The 17,301-nt window shown below is 38.2% G+C and overlaps 1 protein-coding gene across 6 annotated transcripts in view; it reads left to right on the top strand.

Annotated features, from left to right (window-relative positions):
- The window catches only part of LARP4B (La ribonucleoprotein 4B), an 80,032-nt gene that overhangs the window by 26,255 nt on the left and 36,476 nt on the right, over positions 1 to 17,301 (top strand). For 3 of the 6 annotated variants that reach the window (XM_037156435.2, XM_037156440.2, XM_053665779.1), the window contains 2 exons: positions 4,652 to 4,786; positions 5,577 to 5,636. In XM_037156435.2, the coding sequence (XP_037012330.2) occupies positions 4,706 to 4,786; positions 5,577 to 5,636 (141 nt within the window). In that variant the 5' untranslated portion in view covers positions 4,652 to 4,705. Of the gene's footprint in view, positions 1 to 4,651; positions 4,787 to 5,576; positions 5,637 to 9,494; positions 12,986 to 17,301 lie in introns of those variants that run through there. The other 3 variants (XM_053665778.1, XM_053665777.1, XM_053665776.1) reach the window with 3 other exon arrangements.

The following is a 17,301-nucleotide window of genomic DNA, read 5'->3' on the forward strand; positions in this document are numbered from 1 at the left end:
TAATTCTTTGAATAGTTATATCACCAACTCGATATTTGGTAAAAATTGAGATTGATTTATTGCTTTCAGTGTTTTATGAAACAGGTATTTCTGGTATATGTGAAAGGAATTTAGAAACAGAGCTAAGAGAACTATATTCTCCCAAGAATTTAATAAGGTTGATAAAACTTTTCCAGTGTAGCTTTGACACTGAGATGAAAAATGTACTGCTAGGATAGATTCCATCAAATGGGAGGAGGGCCCTTTGCTTTGTCTCTGCTTTTTCTTGTAAAGAGTGTGAAATAAAATCAGAGAAATAACCCCTCTTGTTCAATTCATTGAGGCTGTCTCTGAACACTCATGGTTCCAGACTACTGGGTCTTCAGCCAGAAAGTACTTTGGTTTGGTGGTAGGTTTTCCCTCTTGCATATTTCTCTTTACAACCTAGAGACCTGCTTTTTAGCCATACCAGGAGCAGTAGTTATAGTCTGTCTTAAAATAGTTTTGGTTTCTTGAACAAGTAAAAGTTACTGTTACTTATTGGAGGGGTTCTCAGTACTTGCATCATCATCATACTTTAAATTTAATTCTAGATTCAGACATTTGATATAAAATCTAATTTTAGTGCTTTGTATCTGTTGTAATGCTTAAAGAGTTGCCTGTTAATAACCCCTTCTATTGGCAAACTTGGTAGTGTAGTAGTTGGACTTTTAAAAACCTGTATGCATGTCAGATCAGTAATTGAGAGCCATAGTGGCATGATGTGAAGATTATTTGTTTATGGGTAGCATACATAGGGTTAGATCAGGACCACTGCTTTTGTTGGGCCGAGATGCTACCCTGCTTACTTTGTATTAAAGAACAAACATACCAAAGTAGACAGTACCATAACGTGAATCCTATACCCTTCTCCAGGAGGAGCAATGGTGAAGCCCCACAACTCTGCCACACGTACTACTTTGAGGAAAATTCTAGATATTGTGTTATTTCCCCAGTAAATATTTCAACATCTCCTCAAAAAGGCAGGGTCTCCTTTTTTCCCCCAGATTTTTAAAGATTTTATTTATTTACTTTTAGTGAGAAGGGAAGGAAGTGAGGAAGACAGGGAGAGAAACATGCAAGAGATACATTGATCAGTTGCCTCTCACATGCCCCCAACTGGGGACCTGGCCCACAACCCAGGCATGTGCCTGATTGAAAATCGAACCAACAACCTTTCAATTTGCAGGCTGTTGCTCAGTCCATTAAACCACACCAGCCAGAGCAGGATCTCTTTATTAAACATAATCATAAAATCATAATCACATCTAAGAAAATAGAGTAATTCTTGTAATAATATAAAATACCCCATCCGGATTATATCCCTGGTTGTTTTTTAAGGATATTTGATTGATTATACTGTTACAGTGGTCTCATTTCTTTTTCTCACCTTTATCCTCCTCCGCCCAGTACCCCCATTCCCTCCAGCACTATCCCCCCTTAGTTCATCTCCATGGGTCATATATATAAATAAGGTCTTTAGGTTCTCCATTCCTATACTATTCTTATCCTTTCTGTCTATTTTGTGCCTACCAATTATACTTTTTTTTTCTTTTTAAAATAATTTATTGATTACACTATTACAGGTATCCCACTTTTTTTCTCCCCTCCATTACCCTCTGTCCTGCAACCCTCCTCCCACCAGCATTCCACCCCTCAGTTCACGTCCATGGGTTGTACATATAACTTTGTTGCCTTGTTCGTTTTCTTTACTTTTCTTAACTTCTCCCTGTTAGTACCTACCATTAATGCTTTTTATTTACTGTACCTATTCCCCCATTCTCTCTGCTCCTCCTCCCGCAGATAACCTTCCATGTGATGTCCATTTCTGTGATTCTGTTCCTGTTCTAGTTGTTTCCTTAATTTTAATTTTAATTTTTTTTTAGGATCAGTTGTTGATAGTTGTAAGTTTGTTATCATTTTAGTGTTCATATTTTTTATCTTCTTTTTCTTAGATAAGTCCCTTTAACATTTCATATAATAAGGGCTGGGTAACGATGAACTCCTTTAATTTGACCTTATCTGGGAAGCATTTTATCTGCCCTTCCATTTGAAATGAGAGCTTTGCTGGATAGAGTAATCTTAGATGGAGGTTCTTGCTTTTCATGACTTTGAAATTTCTTGCTATCCCCTTCTTGCCTGTAAGGTTTCATATGAGAAATCAGCTGATAGTCTTATTGGAACTCCTTTGTATGTAAGTGTCTTCTTTTCTTTTGCTGCTTTTAAGATTTTCTCATCTTTAATCTTGGGTAATGTTATGATGTGCCTTGATGTGTGCTTCCTTGGGTCCAACTTTTTTAGGACTGTCTGAGCATCCTGGACTTGCATGTCTCTTTCCTTAGCCAGATTGGGGAAGTTCTCCATTATTTTTTCAAATAAGTTTTCAATTTCTTATTCTTCCACTTATCCTTCTGGCACCCCTATGATTTGGATGTTGTAGCATTTAAACTTGTCCTGGAGGTTCCTAAGCCTCTCATTTTTTTGAACTCTTGTTCTTCATTCTGTTCTGGTTGAACATTTATTTTTTCCTTTTGTCTAAATCATTGGCTCATGTCCCATTTTCTTTCCCTTCACTGTTCATTCCCTGTATACTTTTCTTTATTTCACTTTATATTGCCTTCACTTCTGCCTTTATTTTTTGGCTATACTCAGTCATTCCTATAAGCATCCTTATTAGCAGTGTTTTGAATTCTGCATTTGATAGGTTGGCTATCTCCTCATCACTTAGTTCTTTTTCTGGAGTTTTGCTCTGTTGTTTCATTTGGGCCATATTTCTTTGTCTCAGCTCACCTATTATGTTGTGAGTGGTGGAGCCTTTGGTATTCACTAGATTGGAGCAACCCACTTCACTTGTGTGGAGCTGTATGTGGGGGAGGGGTCTGAAGGGGTACAGTGCGTCTCCTGCTGCCACAACCCCCACAGCTTTTTATAGCCAGAAGTTCTGAGTCTTTATTTTGTCCACACTGGCATCTTGGGCTGTGAGGTCTCTGTTTCACTCCCCAGTTGTTTCTCTTGGTTTATCCTCATGCAAATGTGGGACCACCTGGTCTACCAGCTGCTGCCTTGCCACATATCCTCTCTGCTCCAGCTGCCTACTTCCACCCCTCCTACCAGTCCTGATGAATGTTTCTTCTTCAACTCCTCAGTTGTCGGACTTCCATACAGTTCGATTTTCTGGCAGTTCTGGTTGTTTTTGTTTTTCTCTTGGTTGTTGTCCTTGTTTTGGTTGCGTGAGGAGGTGACACATATTTACCTACGTCTCCATGTTGGCCAGAACTTTTCATCCCCTCTTGCTTTTTGTTTTAATAAATAAAGCCATAGTTTGGCCAATGTGTGCCTTGTCTCCTTTTGTGTGGAAGAAGGCAGGCTGCTTGTCCAGTAATTACCAACTTTGCGAGGACTTTTCTGCTTCTTTTTTCCCCTTTCTGCTATCATATGTAGTGTTCAGCCAAATATTTTTTCCTTCGAGAATCTTAAAAGTCTAGAAGTTAATAGTGGTAACAGCATCTACAGTACCACCTTCTGTGACTTGTCATTCTGGGTACCAATCTACATCTTTATTTGTGAGAATTGATGTCAGTTTCTATTAATGCAGTAGTCATTTATCCTACATTTTGGAAAACACTGACCTCTTGTAACTAATTTAATATGTCTTATGCATTTCTTCTGTATGCATAAGAAGAGTGGTTTCCATTTCTAAATCTAACTTATCGCATTTAAGGGATTTTTTTTTTGTATGTGTGATTGATGATACTCATGGCAATTGAATGAGATTGCCTTTGGTCATCAGATTATTTCATTAATCAGAGTTTTTGAGCATTAATCATGAGCAGGTTATTGAGAATAAGGAACACCATCATAGAAACGAAAAGCTACATGATTAACCAGGGATATAAAAGTTAGCTTTTAAATTTCTTTATCAAGTACTCAGAAGAGTCTAAAAAGATAACTTGTGTTAAATCGAGGTCTTTATCTTGTGAAGCAGTGTAGCCTGAAGTCAGACCTGGGTGTCCAAGAATCCTGGTTCTGATATTCATAATAGGAAGTCAAGAAAACACTCATCCCTTTGGAACCACAATTGTTTTATAAGCCATGTGGGAAAATCAGAGGTATTATATATGAAATTAAGCAAATACTTTGTAGCAAAGGCCCCTTTGCAGTCCTGTAGTTCAGAATTATGAAGGGGTTCTTTTTAACTCATTATTGTTTATTTCTTTTGACAACTTGTCTTGGAATAAAGTAAATTAATGAGGCTCTTGAAAAACACTGATATATATATTTGGGGGGTTAGAGGGATTCAACAAATTCCAAGTTGGAGTTTTATTAATTTTGTAATTTTCTGTTTTTAAAATATGAGTTACGAACATGAATGAGTTTAGTTTCTAAGTCTTAGAACATTATCATGGTCACCAAGTTATTGTGAAGAAACTTATTTCTTTTTAAAGCCAAGTTATTTCTTAAGTAAGTAAGGTGCAATTTAATGTACAGATTTCTCCAAACTACTTAAACTCCAGAGGGATAAACATATGTACTGGACAACTTGAGGATTTTTAAATTTCTTAGTAATTTCATTTCAAGAATCAGTTCTGCTCTGCACTTCAAGTTAGAATTTACTGTTTTTGTAATTTTACAGCATCCTACAGTTAACATTAGACTTCTCCCAGTGGAGCCACAAAGTAAACAGCTCATGACTTCTGATCAGGACGCTAAGGTCGTGGCTGAACCGCAGGGCCAGCGAGTCCAGGAAGGGAAAGACAGCGATCATCTGGTGAGTGCGTGCTCCAGGATTTAATATGTAAATGAAAACAGTAACACTGGCATGTCTTACTACCTAAGTATAGGTGTTATAGTCTGCATAAATGTATGAGTAGCTTAGTAGAGGCAACTTAAGCACTAGGAAATAGGAAAAACGAATAGCAATTAATAGCTCTAGATACTTAAATCTTTGGATTTTTAAAAATTCATTTATTGATTTTAGAGAAAGAGAAGCATCAATATCAATTTACTGTCCCACTTATTTATGCATTTATCAGTTGCTTCTTGTACATGCTCTTACCCAGAATCAAACCCACAATCTTGGTATACTGAGATGGTGCTCTAACCAAATGAGCTGTCCAGCCAGGGCAAAGCCTTAGATTTTAAATCACCAAGAAAACACAGCGATTTAGAAATACTTCCATAACATAGCCATTGCACTGGTATGTTGTGAAATAATTAATTAAGATTGTAATATAAGCTTTTTTTGACTGCCTTCATTTATTGTAAGATATTATCACTTCAAGTAGTAATACTTAAGGTTTCTGAATGGCTTTGGGAAAAGTAGAATTAAAAAAATTTTCCCCATTGAAACTACAAGGAATTTTACTTACGGTGTTCAGTCAGAATTTCAACATACTTTAAATTTCAAGGCTCCTACGTTGCTCTGAATATCTCACTGAATTTCCTTTGTTACATAAAAATGTGCTTTTCTCAGTGGGTTTGTTTTGCTCAATTACTGTGGTTTGAAAATGTTTCTTTACATTGTAGTGATGGTATGTTTGATATTTTCAATTTTACAGATGAATGGTCCCATACCTCAAACCACTTCTCAGACAAGCTCCATCCCAGCTTTGAGTCAGGTAATTCAGTCCTAAGATATGAGGGGGATCAAAAAAAAACCCGGGAATTTATTTATGAAAAATTGTGTATTCTTACATGTTTAAACTGCAGTCACCTTCAAAGTACTCTCAATTTGATGTAGTACACCTATCAAGATGTTTTTTTACACTGTTTGAAAGAGGTTTTTGAACTTGTCAGTTTTGGTGCCTTTTATTGCTTCTGCCATTTTTTGTTTCACCTCTTCCACCTTGGCAAAATGTTTCCCTTTGAGGACTTTCTCCATTGGGGAAACCAAAAAAAGTCACTCAGGGCGAAATCAGATGAATGGGGATGTTGGGGCACATGGTTATGCCATTTTTGCTCAAAAACTGCTGAGCACTCAGGTGCAGGGCAGGCAGGTGTGCTCGTAAATCACCTATCATGAAATGGGCAAATGCACTGAAAGAGTCTTCCAAAAAAATTCACTGAAGTCGAACACAGCCTCTCACAAACAACACCAGCTGGTACACTGATACAGATGGGTTTCTAAAAACACTCACCTAGTGGGCGAAGTCTATACTATAAGGGGCCTGTCCTCCAGAAGATAATTCCATGTTTTGGGGGTCCTCCCTCATATCACAGTGGAGGCTCACAGATATTTCCTTATAACAAATATTTATTGTAAAGTAACTTGAAAATGTTTCCCAAAAAGGGTATGGAAGACCCAAATGGGTATAGTAGATGTCAATACAGTAGATGGATTCTCTTCTGGCTTCTGTGTGTGTTACGTGTATAGTTCTACTGTGCCTTGTGTATTAATTTGATATCATGATATTCATTATAATGTTTTTAATGGTTAACTGATAATCTATTGTATAGATATGATTAGCTTTACATATTGATATCCTATGTTTTTTTAAAGCATAAAAGTCATAGTAAGGTTGTACTATAAGAAAAGTGGTTCACATTTTAGCCATGATTAATGAAAGATTGTGGAAATAGACTGCAGTTGTTTTTTAAATCCTGCTTTACACCATTTGTGTCTGCATATATCAGGTACATTTGGACCAATTTCAGATTTAGGTTGGTAATCTTGTAAATGATCTTAATACATCTTATACAGAATTGAACAAGTAATTCTTTTATTAAAAGTAAAAAATTTACCTGGCAGGTGTAGGTCAGTGGATTGAGCACAGGCCTGCGAACCAGAGGATCACAGTTTGATTCCCAGTTGGGGCACATGCCTGGGTTGCAGGCCAGTTCCCAGCAGGGGATGCACTAGAGGCAACCATACATTGATGTTTCTCTCCCTCTCTCCTTTCCCTCTAAAGATAAATAAATAAAATATTTTTTTTAAAAAGTAAAAAGTTTAAAAGTAATCTCACAAAATTTATAGTAAATCTCCTCTATTTCTCCATATTATAAGTAGTTCATGTAGAAATTAGAGATTAGATTGTTTATCTTCTTTTAATATGGAAAACTTAAAAAAATAGAGGACCACCCCCATCTAAACTATTGTATTTCATCGTTGTTGTTATTCTATGATGTGTGTAGGATTTTTTTGCATATTATATTTTACATTGATTTTACAAAAAGTGAGTTTTGTAATACTTTAAGTAATTGAAAACCCAAATGTAAGTCTTCTAGTGGTGTAAGAGGGAAATTATACAGGAATCATTGAGGGATTTAAAATTTTTTTTTCTTTCTTTTTCTTTCTTTTTTTTTAAGAACAAATCTTCTTCCCCATGGTTGATTTGAAGTATAACATAATATTCACATGTCTTTAAAATCTGTTGCTGGACATAAAACCAGATTTTGGATTCTGTGAGGGTGTTTTTTTGCTTCTTTTGTTTCTTTAAATTACTGTGTGGGTGAAAATTGTTGAAATAAGACCTATCTAGAAGAGAATTCAATATTTCTGTGGAGAAATAATTTGCAACTAGTACTACTTACAGTGCTTTCTTTGTCATTTTTAAGAGTTAATGGCCATAACAGAATATCATGTGGTGATTTCTTGGTCCAGCCCTGCTACTCAGCACCCCTGGCATTCCTTGCACAGATCATATCTCTGACACCAGATTTTGTATTGCTCATATACTATTTACCAGTTTTATAGTATGGTACACACTTTAGGTTTTCATAGGATTGTTAAGTACTTAAGTTGGAAGGTACCATAAGAGACCATCTTGGTTCACAACATGTGTGTCCTTTAAAACATTATAACAAACTTAAGCATCTTTACAGAAAATAAAAGTCTTATTAAAGAGTACACCCATTTTTAAAGAGTTGTAATCAGTAGATATATATTTCACCTCGTTTTTCCTACATAGCATGAGTTCATTTATGTATCTCCTTGTACTTGGCCTGCAGTGCTTTCTTTATGTCCGTAAGCCTTCATTTCTTTAGCCATTTGTTTTTGGGGGCATTTGCATTGTTTGTTTTTTCTTGTTATTATTAATGGCATTACTCAGACCATTTTTCTAAATGGCATTACTTATGGCACACTGAATGTGTAGACATCTTACTTTGTGTTGTGGCTCTGAGTATTGATGCTCAGTAGTCTGCAGTTATGATTGGCAATGAGTATGCTTAGCAGACTGATTTAGGAACCAGTCTTTAAGATTTAGTTTTTCCCCTAGTTGAATGTGGTGTGAGTCAAAGGAGAATCACCATAGTAATGACCAAATAAATGCGTAATTCAGGAGCAGATTTGCATTTATTTGGTGGTAATATCAATGATATTGATCATACCGCCCTCTGTTCTCTTCCCCCCTCCCAAAATTTTTGAGTAATAACTATAATGATAGCCAATTAGTGAGCACCAAAAAGTGATCCTAACTAGAGGAACTGAGACCTGAGGATGCTTAAGTAATTTCCTCAAGATTACTCAGCTAGAACTTGGCAGAACCAGGGGCTGATCCTAGGCAACCTGGCTTCAGAATCCAAAACTCAAGATAAGATACTTCCTCTTTGGCATCTGATATTTCATTTAAAAGCAAAAACAAGTAAAAAGTAATACCAAAACCAAAACCCATCTCTTGTTATCTGTTTGGCAACTATTTGCATTGTCTAAGTGTTGAAATTAATTTGGAGTAAAGCTGGAGGATTTTAGGTGGGGAGTAGTATGAGATATTATAGGAAGATTATTTTGACCTCATTATATTAAGAAAATGGGTTATAATGAGTCAAGAATGGAAGCAAAGAAACCAAATTTAAAAACTATTATGTCATGATGGTGAGAAATAGTGCTGACTTAGACTAAGAATGAATGGAGTTCAAATTTATTTTGGAGGTAGATTCAACCAAACTACTTTGTGGATTGGATGTTGGAGATGTTAGGGTAGGGGGAAGATAAATAAGGTTAGTTGAGCAATTTGATGGATAATGGTTTCATTTATTTTAAGATGGAAAAAACTGGAGAAGTAAAGGTGTGTGGAGGGAAAATCTACCTGGCAGAAATTCAAGCAAACAATGAAGTGGGCAGGTGAGGCCAGTTGGACTGCAGTAGAGAAGTTGGAGCCTGAGATGTAAATTTGAAATAAACAAATAGATGTTTCACTATATTTTTTATATAGAAAAGACTATTAAAAGTATTATATATGTGTGTACATATATATGTGTACATATATATATGTTTTGCTACTTTGTTACATCTTTTTCTCTCATCCAGAAACATACTTTTAAAAAGTTAATGTATTTACTTCTTTAAATAAAGTAAATCCTAGAAAACACTCTATTTACCATAAACATTTTAACCTCCATCTCTGACAGACATCATTACAATTCTGTGCCTAGCACTTTTATTTCTGAATACCTACAGCTGTTATTTCTTGCAGAAAATTATAAGTACCTCTAACTTTTAAAGACAAATTTTTATTTTTGTTTTCCTTTATATACTATATATGCTAACCAAGCTTCTTTGGCTGCTTTCATCTCATGAAATTCAGTTCAGAGAATGCTGAAACACTAGAAAAAGCAGAGGTTTGAACTTCCTTCTTCAGGCTGGGATAATAATTTTAATTACTTTTTAATTGAGTTTATGAGAGTAAGAAGAATAATATGAAAATTTTTGTGGCTGTTAAGAGACTTTGGGTTCCATGTATTGTTTGGGTTTAGTGCGTGGAGTAAGTAGGATTGTGTTAGGCAGGAGCTGTTGTAATTAGGATTTTGGATTTGAGTGGCGGGGACATGTGACTGCTGTGCAAGGGGCTATTTTTGGTGTCTGGGTGTTGGCATCTCATCAGAAACCATGGAGAGTTAGTATGAGGCACACTTGTGGAGTTAGACAGCGACAGACATTGTGATGTGAGTGTTTGAACTTTTGAACATGGGCTGTTGTTTCGGCAAAGAATTAAGTGGTAACAATGACAATGAAAAAACTGGCCTGTTACAAAAATCTGTGGAAGAGAAGGAACCGGAGAACAAGATAAGTAATACTTTATCTGCATTATTTGATACGTTGGAAGGTGAGGAGCTGTACAATGTTGAACGCGGAGCCAGCAGGGCAGCTGCTCAGACTGATACGTGGCCAAGGGTATTTGCGAGATCTGGGCACAAACGGGCTCACAGGCCGAGACAGTTGTTCAACTCTATTTCTTCTTTAATGTGTAAGGTTCTAGCTAGGTATGAAAATTTGGATGAGACTGACGAGAATTCCGGTTCTGCTGCCGTTGAGCAGGCCTGTGAGACTGTCTGCAAGGGTGTGCGTGTGGACACTGCCAGTAGCACACGGGGTTTCTCTGCAGGTGTTGGCTCTGAAGAGGACGAGTGTCTTTCACATGTCCCAGGGCCTTCTGACCAGGGTGTTCAGGAAGGAACCCTTGTAAATAATCATCTGTGCCATCACTTCATCACTTGTAAAAGCTCCGTTGTAGAGAAAGAAATTGCAGTAAATGTTCACATCAGTTGTGATAGTGAGAATAATGCTTTAGGTGTGTCTGGTAGGGAGATGAAGGGTGCAAACCCCATTTGTGTGGGTCAAAAGCAGTGCTGGAATTCAAGAGAGAACGAGTTTTACAGTATCTCTGTTGTAGATCCTGGCAGCCTGGACAGTAATGACAGGCCGTGTGCACGCAGGTGTGGAGCAGCTGCAACAGAAGAGAGCCGCTCAGCTGTCACTTTTGAGGGGGTTTGCAGAGGGGCCTGGCCTTCAGATAACGTTGCCCAAGGTCTGGGTGACTTAGAGGCACTGCAGGAAAAGCTGTCCTCTTATGGCCTGCAGGGTCCTACTGAAGTGAAGGAAGTCTCTAATGAAAAAATGAAGCCTAGTTCTGAACTTTCGACTGACAGTGACCCATCATGTAAAGTAAACACTGGTGACATGCAGGCTGAGTCTTTAAAGGCAAACACTTACACTGGCTTCTCTAAAGATTACACAGAAAGTGGTGCCTCATTTAATGTTGGCAGAACACCTGAATCAAATACTAACATAGACACTGACTCACTAGAATGTGTGTGTGCCGTCCCTGAAGGAAGGAGCCGTCGCTCAGCACTAGTCAGTCCAGTGGGTGACTCACATGTTAATCTAATTCATGACACTTCCAATGTTGAACAAAATGGTGAATCTAGGGCTGTAAAAGCTAGTGTAGATCAGAGTTTACGCTCTGAAAAAGTAGGAGAAAAGAACTTTATAAAATCTGTGAAAGACAGTGATTGTTCCAATTTAGATGTTAACAGATCAGACAACTCAAAAAGCTGTATCACTTCAGTGAGCTTTGGAAATGAGTGTCTTCCTGTTCACCCTAATTTTCAAGAAGCAGCAGCTAACAGATGTGGTGATCCCAGACCTGAACACCTGGGGCCCGCGATGATGGAGAGGCAGTACAGTGGTGATCGAAACCTAAGAACTAGGAGCACCCAGCTTGTGAGCGAAGGAGAATTGGCTTTGCAGCCTGAAAATAGTTCATCTTATCAAGATGAGGATCATGTTACCAGGGTTTTTGAAAGGAGATCTTTGAGTCAAGAAGATCTGTGTGCAGATGCTGGAGCCAGCATAGCCCATGCTAAGATCTGTGATGTAACCTGTGCAGTGAGAACAACAAACGTGGAAGGCTTATGTCAAAGAACAAACACCTCAGACCTCGGGAGCTCACAGGAAATGCCCCCGAACAATGAGACTTCGGATGGCCCCAGATGTGTTCAGAGTAACTTTATGTCCTCTGCATTTATCTTCACCTTGAGTGAAGAAGAGGGTGAAACAGATCTGAATCATAAAACAGAAGATGAACCGTGTGTGAAGAGTTTAGGACGTGGCCCTCACAAACTAGAAAATGGTGAAAAACAACCACTAAAGGCTAATCAGAGAGAGACAAGTAAAAATGACACAGAAAATGTCAAGTTAGACTCCAAAACAATCTTTTACTGGGAAACAAATAAATTAAAATGCAAAGTAGTGCCCAGTCAGGGTGTATCGGCTTGTGTTAGTTCTAGTATAACAAAACCCCCTGATTTTGAAACAAATCAAATAGAAAAACATGAAACCTGCAGAGTGAATAACTGCAGACATGAAGATCTTCATCTTGTATCATCTGCAAGTTCAGGTACACAGATGTCAGGAGCAGAGGAGACTAGCTCTTGTAACTGCGGTGAAGGTCCAGAACAGGAGCAGGTTTCCTGCACATCCGCTGAAGTCTCTGATGCCTTAGGTACTGGTGCAGTGACAGGGCACAAACCAAAACTCATAGGGGAAGAGGTGGAAGAGGGACCTTACAGGGAGAGAGACAACAGTGACTCTAGCAGCAGCAACTGCAAAAGTCCATGTGGGACAAGCACATGTGCACAAAGAAATGCCAAAGCTGCAGTTAATAGACCTACATTAAACAGTGAAGTGGTTTTTGTGGGAAGTTCGAGGGCCAATTTTGGAGAAATGGAGTTATGTGACACTCTTGCTGGTTATTCTTGCTTGGCTATTGTGGATCCTGCCCAAGTGGACAGACATAGAGCTATTCCTCCTCAAGTACTGCAGGCAGTTCCTGTCAACCCAGGTGATAGCAAAGAAATAGTATTACCAAGTAGTGAGGACCATGTTTTATCATTCTCAGAAGACACTATAAATATATTTGAAAATCCCTTAAAGGGGGATTTACAGAGCTTCCCAGAGGAACTGTACTCCCAGTTTTTGAATGAACTTTCCTATTACCCTGTAGGAGGGTTGGCAAATCAGGTGTTTTCTGAAAGCCTGGCAGATGGTTGTAGATATCCAGTGGGCTGTCTGTGGACTAACACAGTTGTGAACGGTGCACTAGAAGATGAACAAATACTTAGTGGGGACCTGCACAGTCAGCCACAAGACTTTGAGATCTCTTCATTTTGGATGGAAAAGCTCCCTTATCAGCTACCAGTGGCAGAAGATGGTATTATTTGGGGATGGCAAAACAGAGGTGCACAGTTAGTAAGTATGAGTTTTTATCAGTTTTTATTATTGTGCTGTGATACACTAATTTTTTTTATTGCTTTTAACTTAAAATTAACAAAGATTTATTCTAAACAACAGGCAGTTGTTTGAATCTTTATGTAAAGCTGTTGGTTGTATTTTCGTATTGGAGACTATGAATTCAGTTCAGTGTTTGGCATGTTATAGTCAGACTTTGTGTCAACTCTTGTTAGCACTAAAGCTGTACTGCTGGCGGTCAGATGCAGCTTTGTGCAGATCATCTTTTGTTTGTGGACTTCGCATGTATGTACTTGTAAAGGTTGACATTCCCAGTCCTGTCCTTCCTCATCACCAGCCTCTTGCTGGAACAACAAGCATTTGACCCATTGGATGTTTAAAGTTGTTTACATTTGTAGTGTGTACATGAATTAAATCTGTGCTTTCTGCTACTTTGTTTGGTAACTGTTTAACTCAGGTAAAATTTGCTACTTTTAATTTGCTCTGGAATCTTGCCCTGTCTCCTTTCTGTCAGAAACATCTGCAGAGTTCTTCAGACCAAGGTGCTCAGGCTCTGCTCATTTGGAAGAACCTTCACAGATGATTCAGTGATGGGTAGATAATTTGGTCACCTTTGTAGAAATTCTGTAATAAATGCAAAATCAATAAGTGGAAAGTTAGTCTTGCTTTTAAGACTAAAAAGCAGTCCTTTTTTGGACATGTATGATGTCCAAAAAAGCATACTTGTAACAAAATCTCATTTATGTAAACAGTAGTTTATTATTAGTGATTTTGTTGCATTAGGCAATAAAAATGTTTGGTAATAGGCACTGTAATGGTAAAGAATATAAATGTTAATGCCTATTATAGGGAAATAAACACGCAGAAATTAAATCCTATAATTTAGGTAATTATCCATTAACCTCTCTTTTTTCCTTTTTCATGCCCATATTTGGGAGTTTTACCAGAGTTATGTTCCAGTTAGTTTTGTTTCTTAAATAATTATAGAGGCAAACACTACAAAACTGGGCCTTTAAATTATATGCATGTAATCATTTACATAAATGGGCATAATTAACAATTGGCTGCTAATTTCAGTGTTTGGAACACTAATGTAGAGTGCACATGGGTCCTGTTGCTGTCCTGCTCTTCTCCCTCTAAGTGAGGTACATGTGGACTGTTTGGAATCAGCTTTTCCATTGTGAGGCACACCCAAAGAGCATTCTAATTTAACATACTACATTTAGGGATAGTTATTTGTTTTTCAGAGCTATAGTTTTCATAGTGTTGTACTGATATTTTTAAATAGTAATCTATATATATAGCAGTTGTTACTCCATTTTATAAATCAAGAACCAGAGGTACAGAGACTGCATGACTCTAATGCCAGTGAATTGCTTTGAATTATTAAGCCTACTTAATGGCAAATCCAGGAAATCTGAGCTAATTTGAAATAAAGGTACATGTTTTTCTTTCCTCTTATTTTCTTACCTATCTTATGTTTTCCACCTGCCTTTCCCTTCCTCTGACACAAGTTACTCTGATTTCTACTTGGTAACTTGTCAACGGGACCATTCTGTCTCCTGTTGAGAAAAAAAAATTTATGAACTGCTAAGTTATTTTTTTAATGGAGCATTGTTTTTAGGGGGTAAAAGAAATTTTTTAGTGCCAGATTTAGAGATGCTGTACTCTCCAAGGAATAACATTGATCATTTATGTGAAGTTGCTTCAAAACATACTTTTTAAGGTCACCTCATTTCTGGTTCTAATGATCATTGCTTAGCCATGATTTTCAGTGGAAAAATAAGAGTCAGGTGGCTAAGACTTAGTTGGCCAAGCAGGTGAAACTTGAGTTGTCAGTAATCACTTGGCATTTCATATAATTGTAAGAGAATAACCACATTTCAAGTAAATAAGTTCAGTAAGTTATTTCTTATGTGAATTACAGAAAGTTAATGAACTCTTGATAGGTCTTTTCTTTCTTTTTTTTTTGGCTAATATTACACCACTGTTTTCTGACTACCATAATTTTGGGGGTCAAGTTACTTAACCTGTCTCTGCCTTGGTTTTCTTATTTGTGAAATGGAGACAGTGATTGCTGCTACCTGATAGGGTTGTCATGATTAAATACAGGTAAATACATAGAATATCTTGGCACCTAGCACACTCTCCAGTGATAGCTGTCATGTCATTATGTCTTAATTATAAGTCTCCCTCTTTTCATTCTTTGTCATGTCTCAGAGTATCTTTTGAATACTGATTAATTGCTAATAATTGTGAAGTCCCTAATAGTTGATTTGGATTTGCATATCTACTACTTATAAAGTAGTCAATTACATGAGGATATATGGTTCTATTTGGATGTGGCAAAAACCTTGCACAGGTTGTCAAATAGTGGAAAGTATAATTTTCTATATTATTACTTTATTAAACATTCAGCATATTTCTCAAGCACCTATGTACTGAATTCAGAACTGCTAGGTGTTAGCAACGCATTGGTGAACCAAATGGACATCGCAGAATTTGTGGGCTGTGGAAAAGACAGACAGGCACGTTCTAGCAGTGCAAGCTCTGTGGGAGACAAGCCTCCCACAGGCCTGAGGCTCTCAGAGTATTGTTCACCTCTAGGGTAAAGTGATCTGTACTAGGGAACTTCAAAATGTACATTGGTGTTGTAGTACAGGCAGTTGCAAAAAGTGCTAAAAATGGAAAAGACCTATGTTGGTTGGTATTAGGAGTTAAGAGAATGTATAATACATGCATGAGGTCAGGGGAGTCAGCTCCTTGGATGGAAGAGTACTAACCTAGGGGAGCTTGGTGTGTATTGTTGCATGGTGGAAAGAGAGCAGTTATAATTAGAAAGAGTGGTATACACAAGTGCTAGAAAAGGAAAGAGAGTGGGGGAATGAGTTCTTTAAAAGAGCAAATGGTAAAGGTGTGAATGCTGAGGCAGGTAGTAGTGGTGTCTTAGATGCGACTACCTGCTACATTGCTCTTTGCTTATGAAGGCTGTGTCTGCTTTGTTCCATCCTGTTGGCTTCCTGTTGTGCCTAGCACTTAACTGAGCATTTGGAAGAGTTTATGGGAGACATAGGGGGATGACAAACAGAAAAACACCCTGTACAGAAGCAGAGGCCAAAATGAACTGGAAGTTGTAGGCACCATGTAAGAAAGGGGATTAAAGACTTAGTGCTGCTTGAGTATAGACTGCTTAAAGGAAAGGGGGAGCCCAGTTCTTTGCCCTTTCACCAATACCTAAAAAATAAAAAAGAGTTCCAGGTAGGCACTCACTGAGGCATCTGGTTTTGTGGGCATGATGTTCATTGTCCTTGCCTCCTACATATGAATAAAGTAGATACCACGGTTTTAACAACATCAGCCTCTGCTATCAATTTCAGAAATAGTTGTTTTTCACTGCAAACTTTAATGACCTTAGCCAGACTAAATTTGTTTTGTCTTTTTAAGATTGTTCATTTAGCGCTGGCTGGTGTGGCTCAGTAGATTGAGCCAGCCTGCAAAGCAAAGAGTCATTGGTTCAATTCCCAGTCAGGGCACATGCCTAAATTGTGGGCCAGGTCCCCAGTAGGGGGTGCTTGAGAGGCAACCACACATTGATGCTTCCCTCTCTCATTCTCCCTCCCTTCTCCTCTCTAAAAATAAATTTTAAAAATCTTAAAAAATTTGTTAATTCACATGTGGTTTCTTTGATTGCTTATTTTGACCATGTGCGCACTAGGAGAACTCATTGGGTAATATGTGCACCTCTCTGGGCCTGCACAGTGAGGCTACATCCTGCTCAGAGCTCCTGCTAGGCACCGATTGAGGGCTCCTAGGACCAGGACTCTGGTTCTCCCTTTAGAAGCTGTGACCCCTATACAGTGGGGTCAGCTCTGGTAGCTGGGGAAAGGTGTATAATTTGGCTAGGATTGCTGAATGATTGTGGCAGCAGAACTGAAGTTAGTTTGGGAAATAGCTGTCCTTGAGATGACATTAACTTTTCCTTAGACTTGAGCAGGAGAAGAAAAATTGGGGTGGTTATAGGTTTGATAAGGCACCCTGGAAAAGGTCTCATCAGTCCCTAGAGGAGGTGAAGGTAGGAGGCATGTGAGTAGCAGGGGGAGTGTTCAGGACAAATGGAGTGGAAGTGTCAGGTGTGTCTGGACAGTAGGAGGCCAGTGATCCTGGGAGTGAGCAGGGTCCTAGAGGTGCCACATTAGGCCCCCCTCTTGACAGACCTTTGTTTATGGAGGAACTTTCATTTTCTACATCTTTCGCTTATGTGAGCTTTATCTTCAAATTTTATCCATCTATGTTCCATTTAAATTTGCAGTTCTGGA

The sequence above is a fragment of the Artibeus jamaicensis genome, unplaced genomic scaffold (assembly GCF_021234435.1).
Source record: "Artibeus jamaicensis isolate MK-2021 breed Jamaican fruit bat unplaced genomic scaffold, CSHL_Jam_final contig_426, whole genome shotgun sequence".
Classification (NCBI taxonomy): Eukaryota; Metazoa; Chordata; class Mammalia; order Chiroptera; family Phyllostomidae; genus Artibeus; species Artibeus jamaicensis.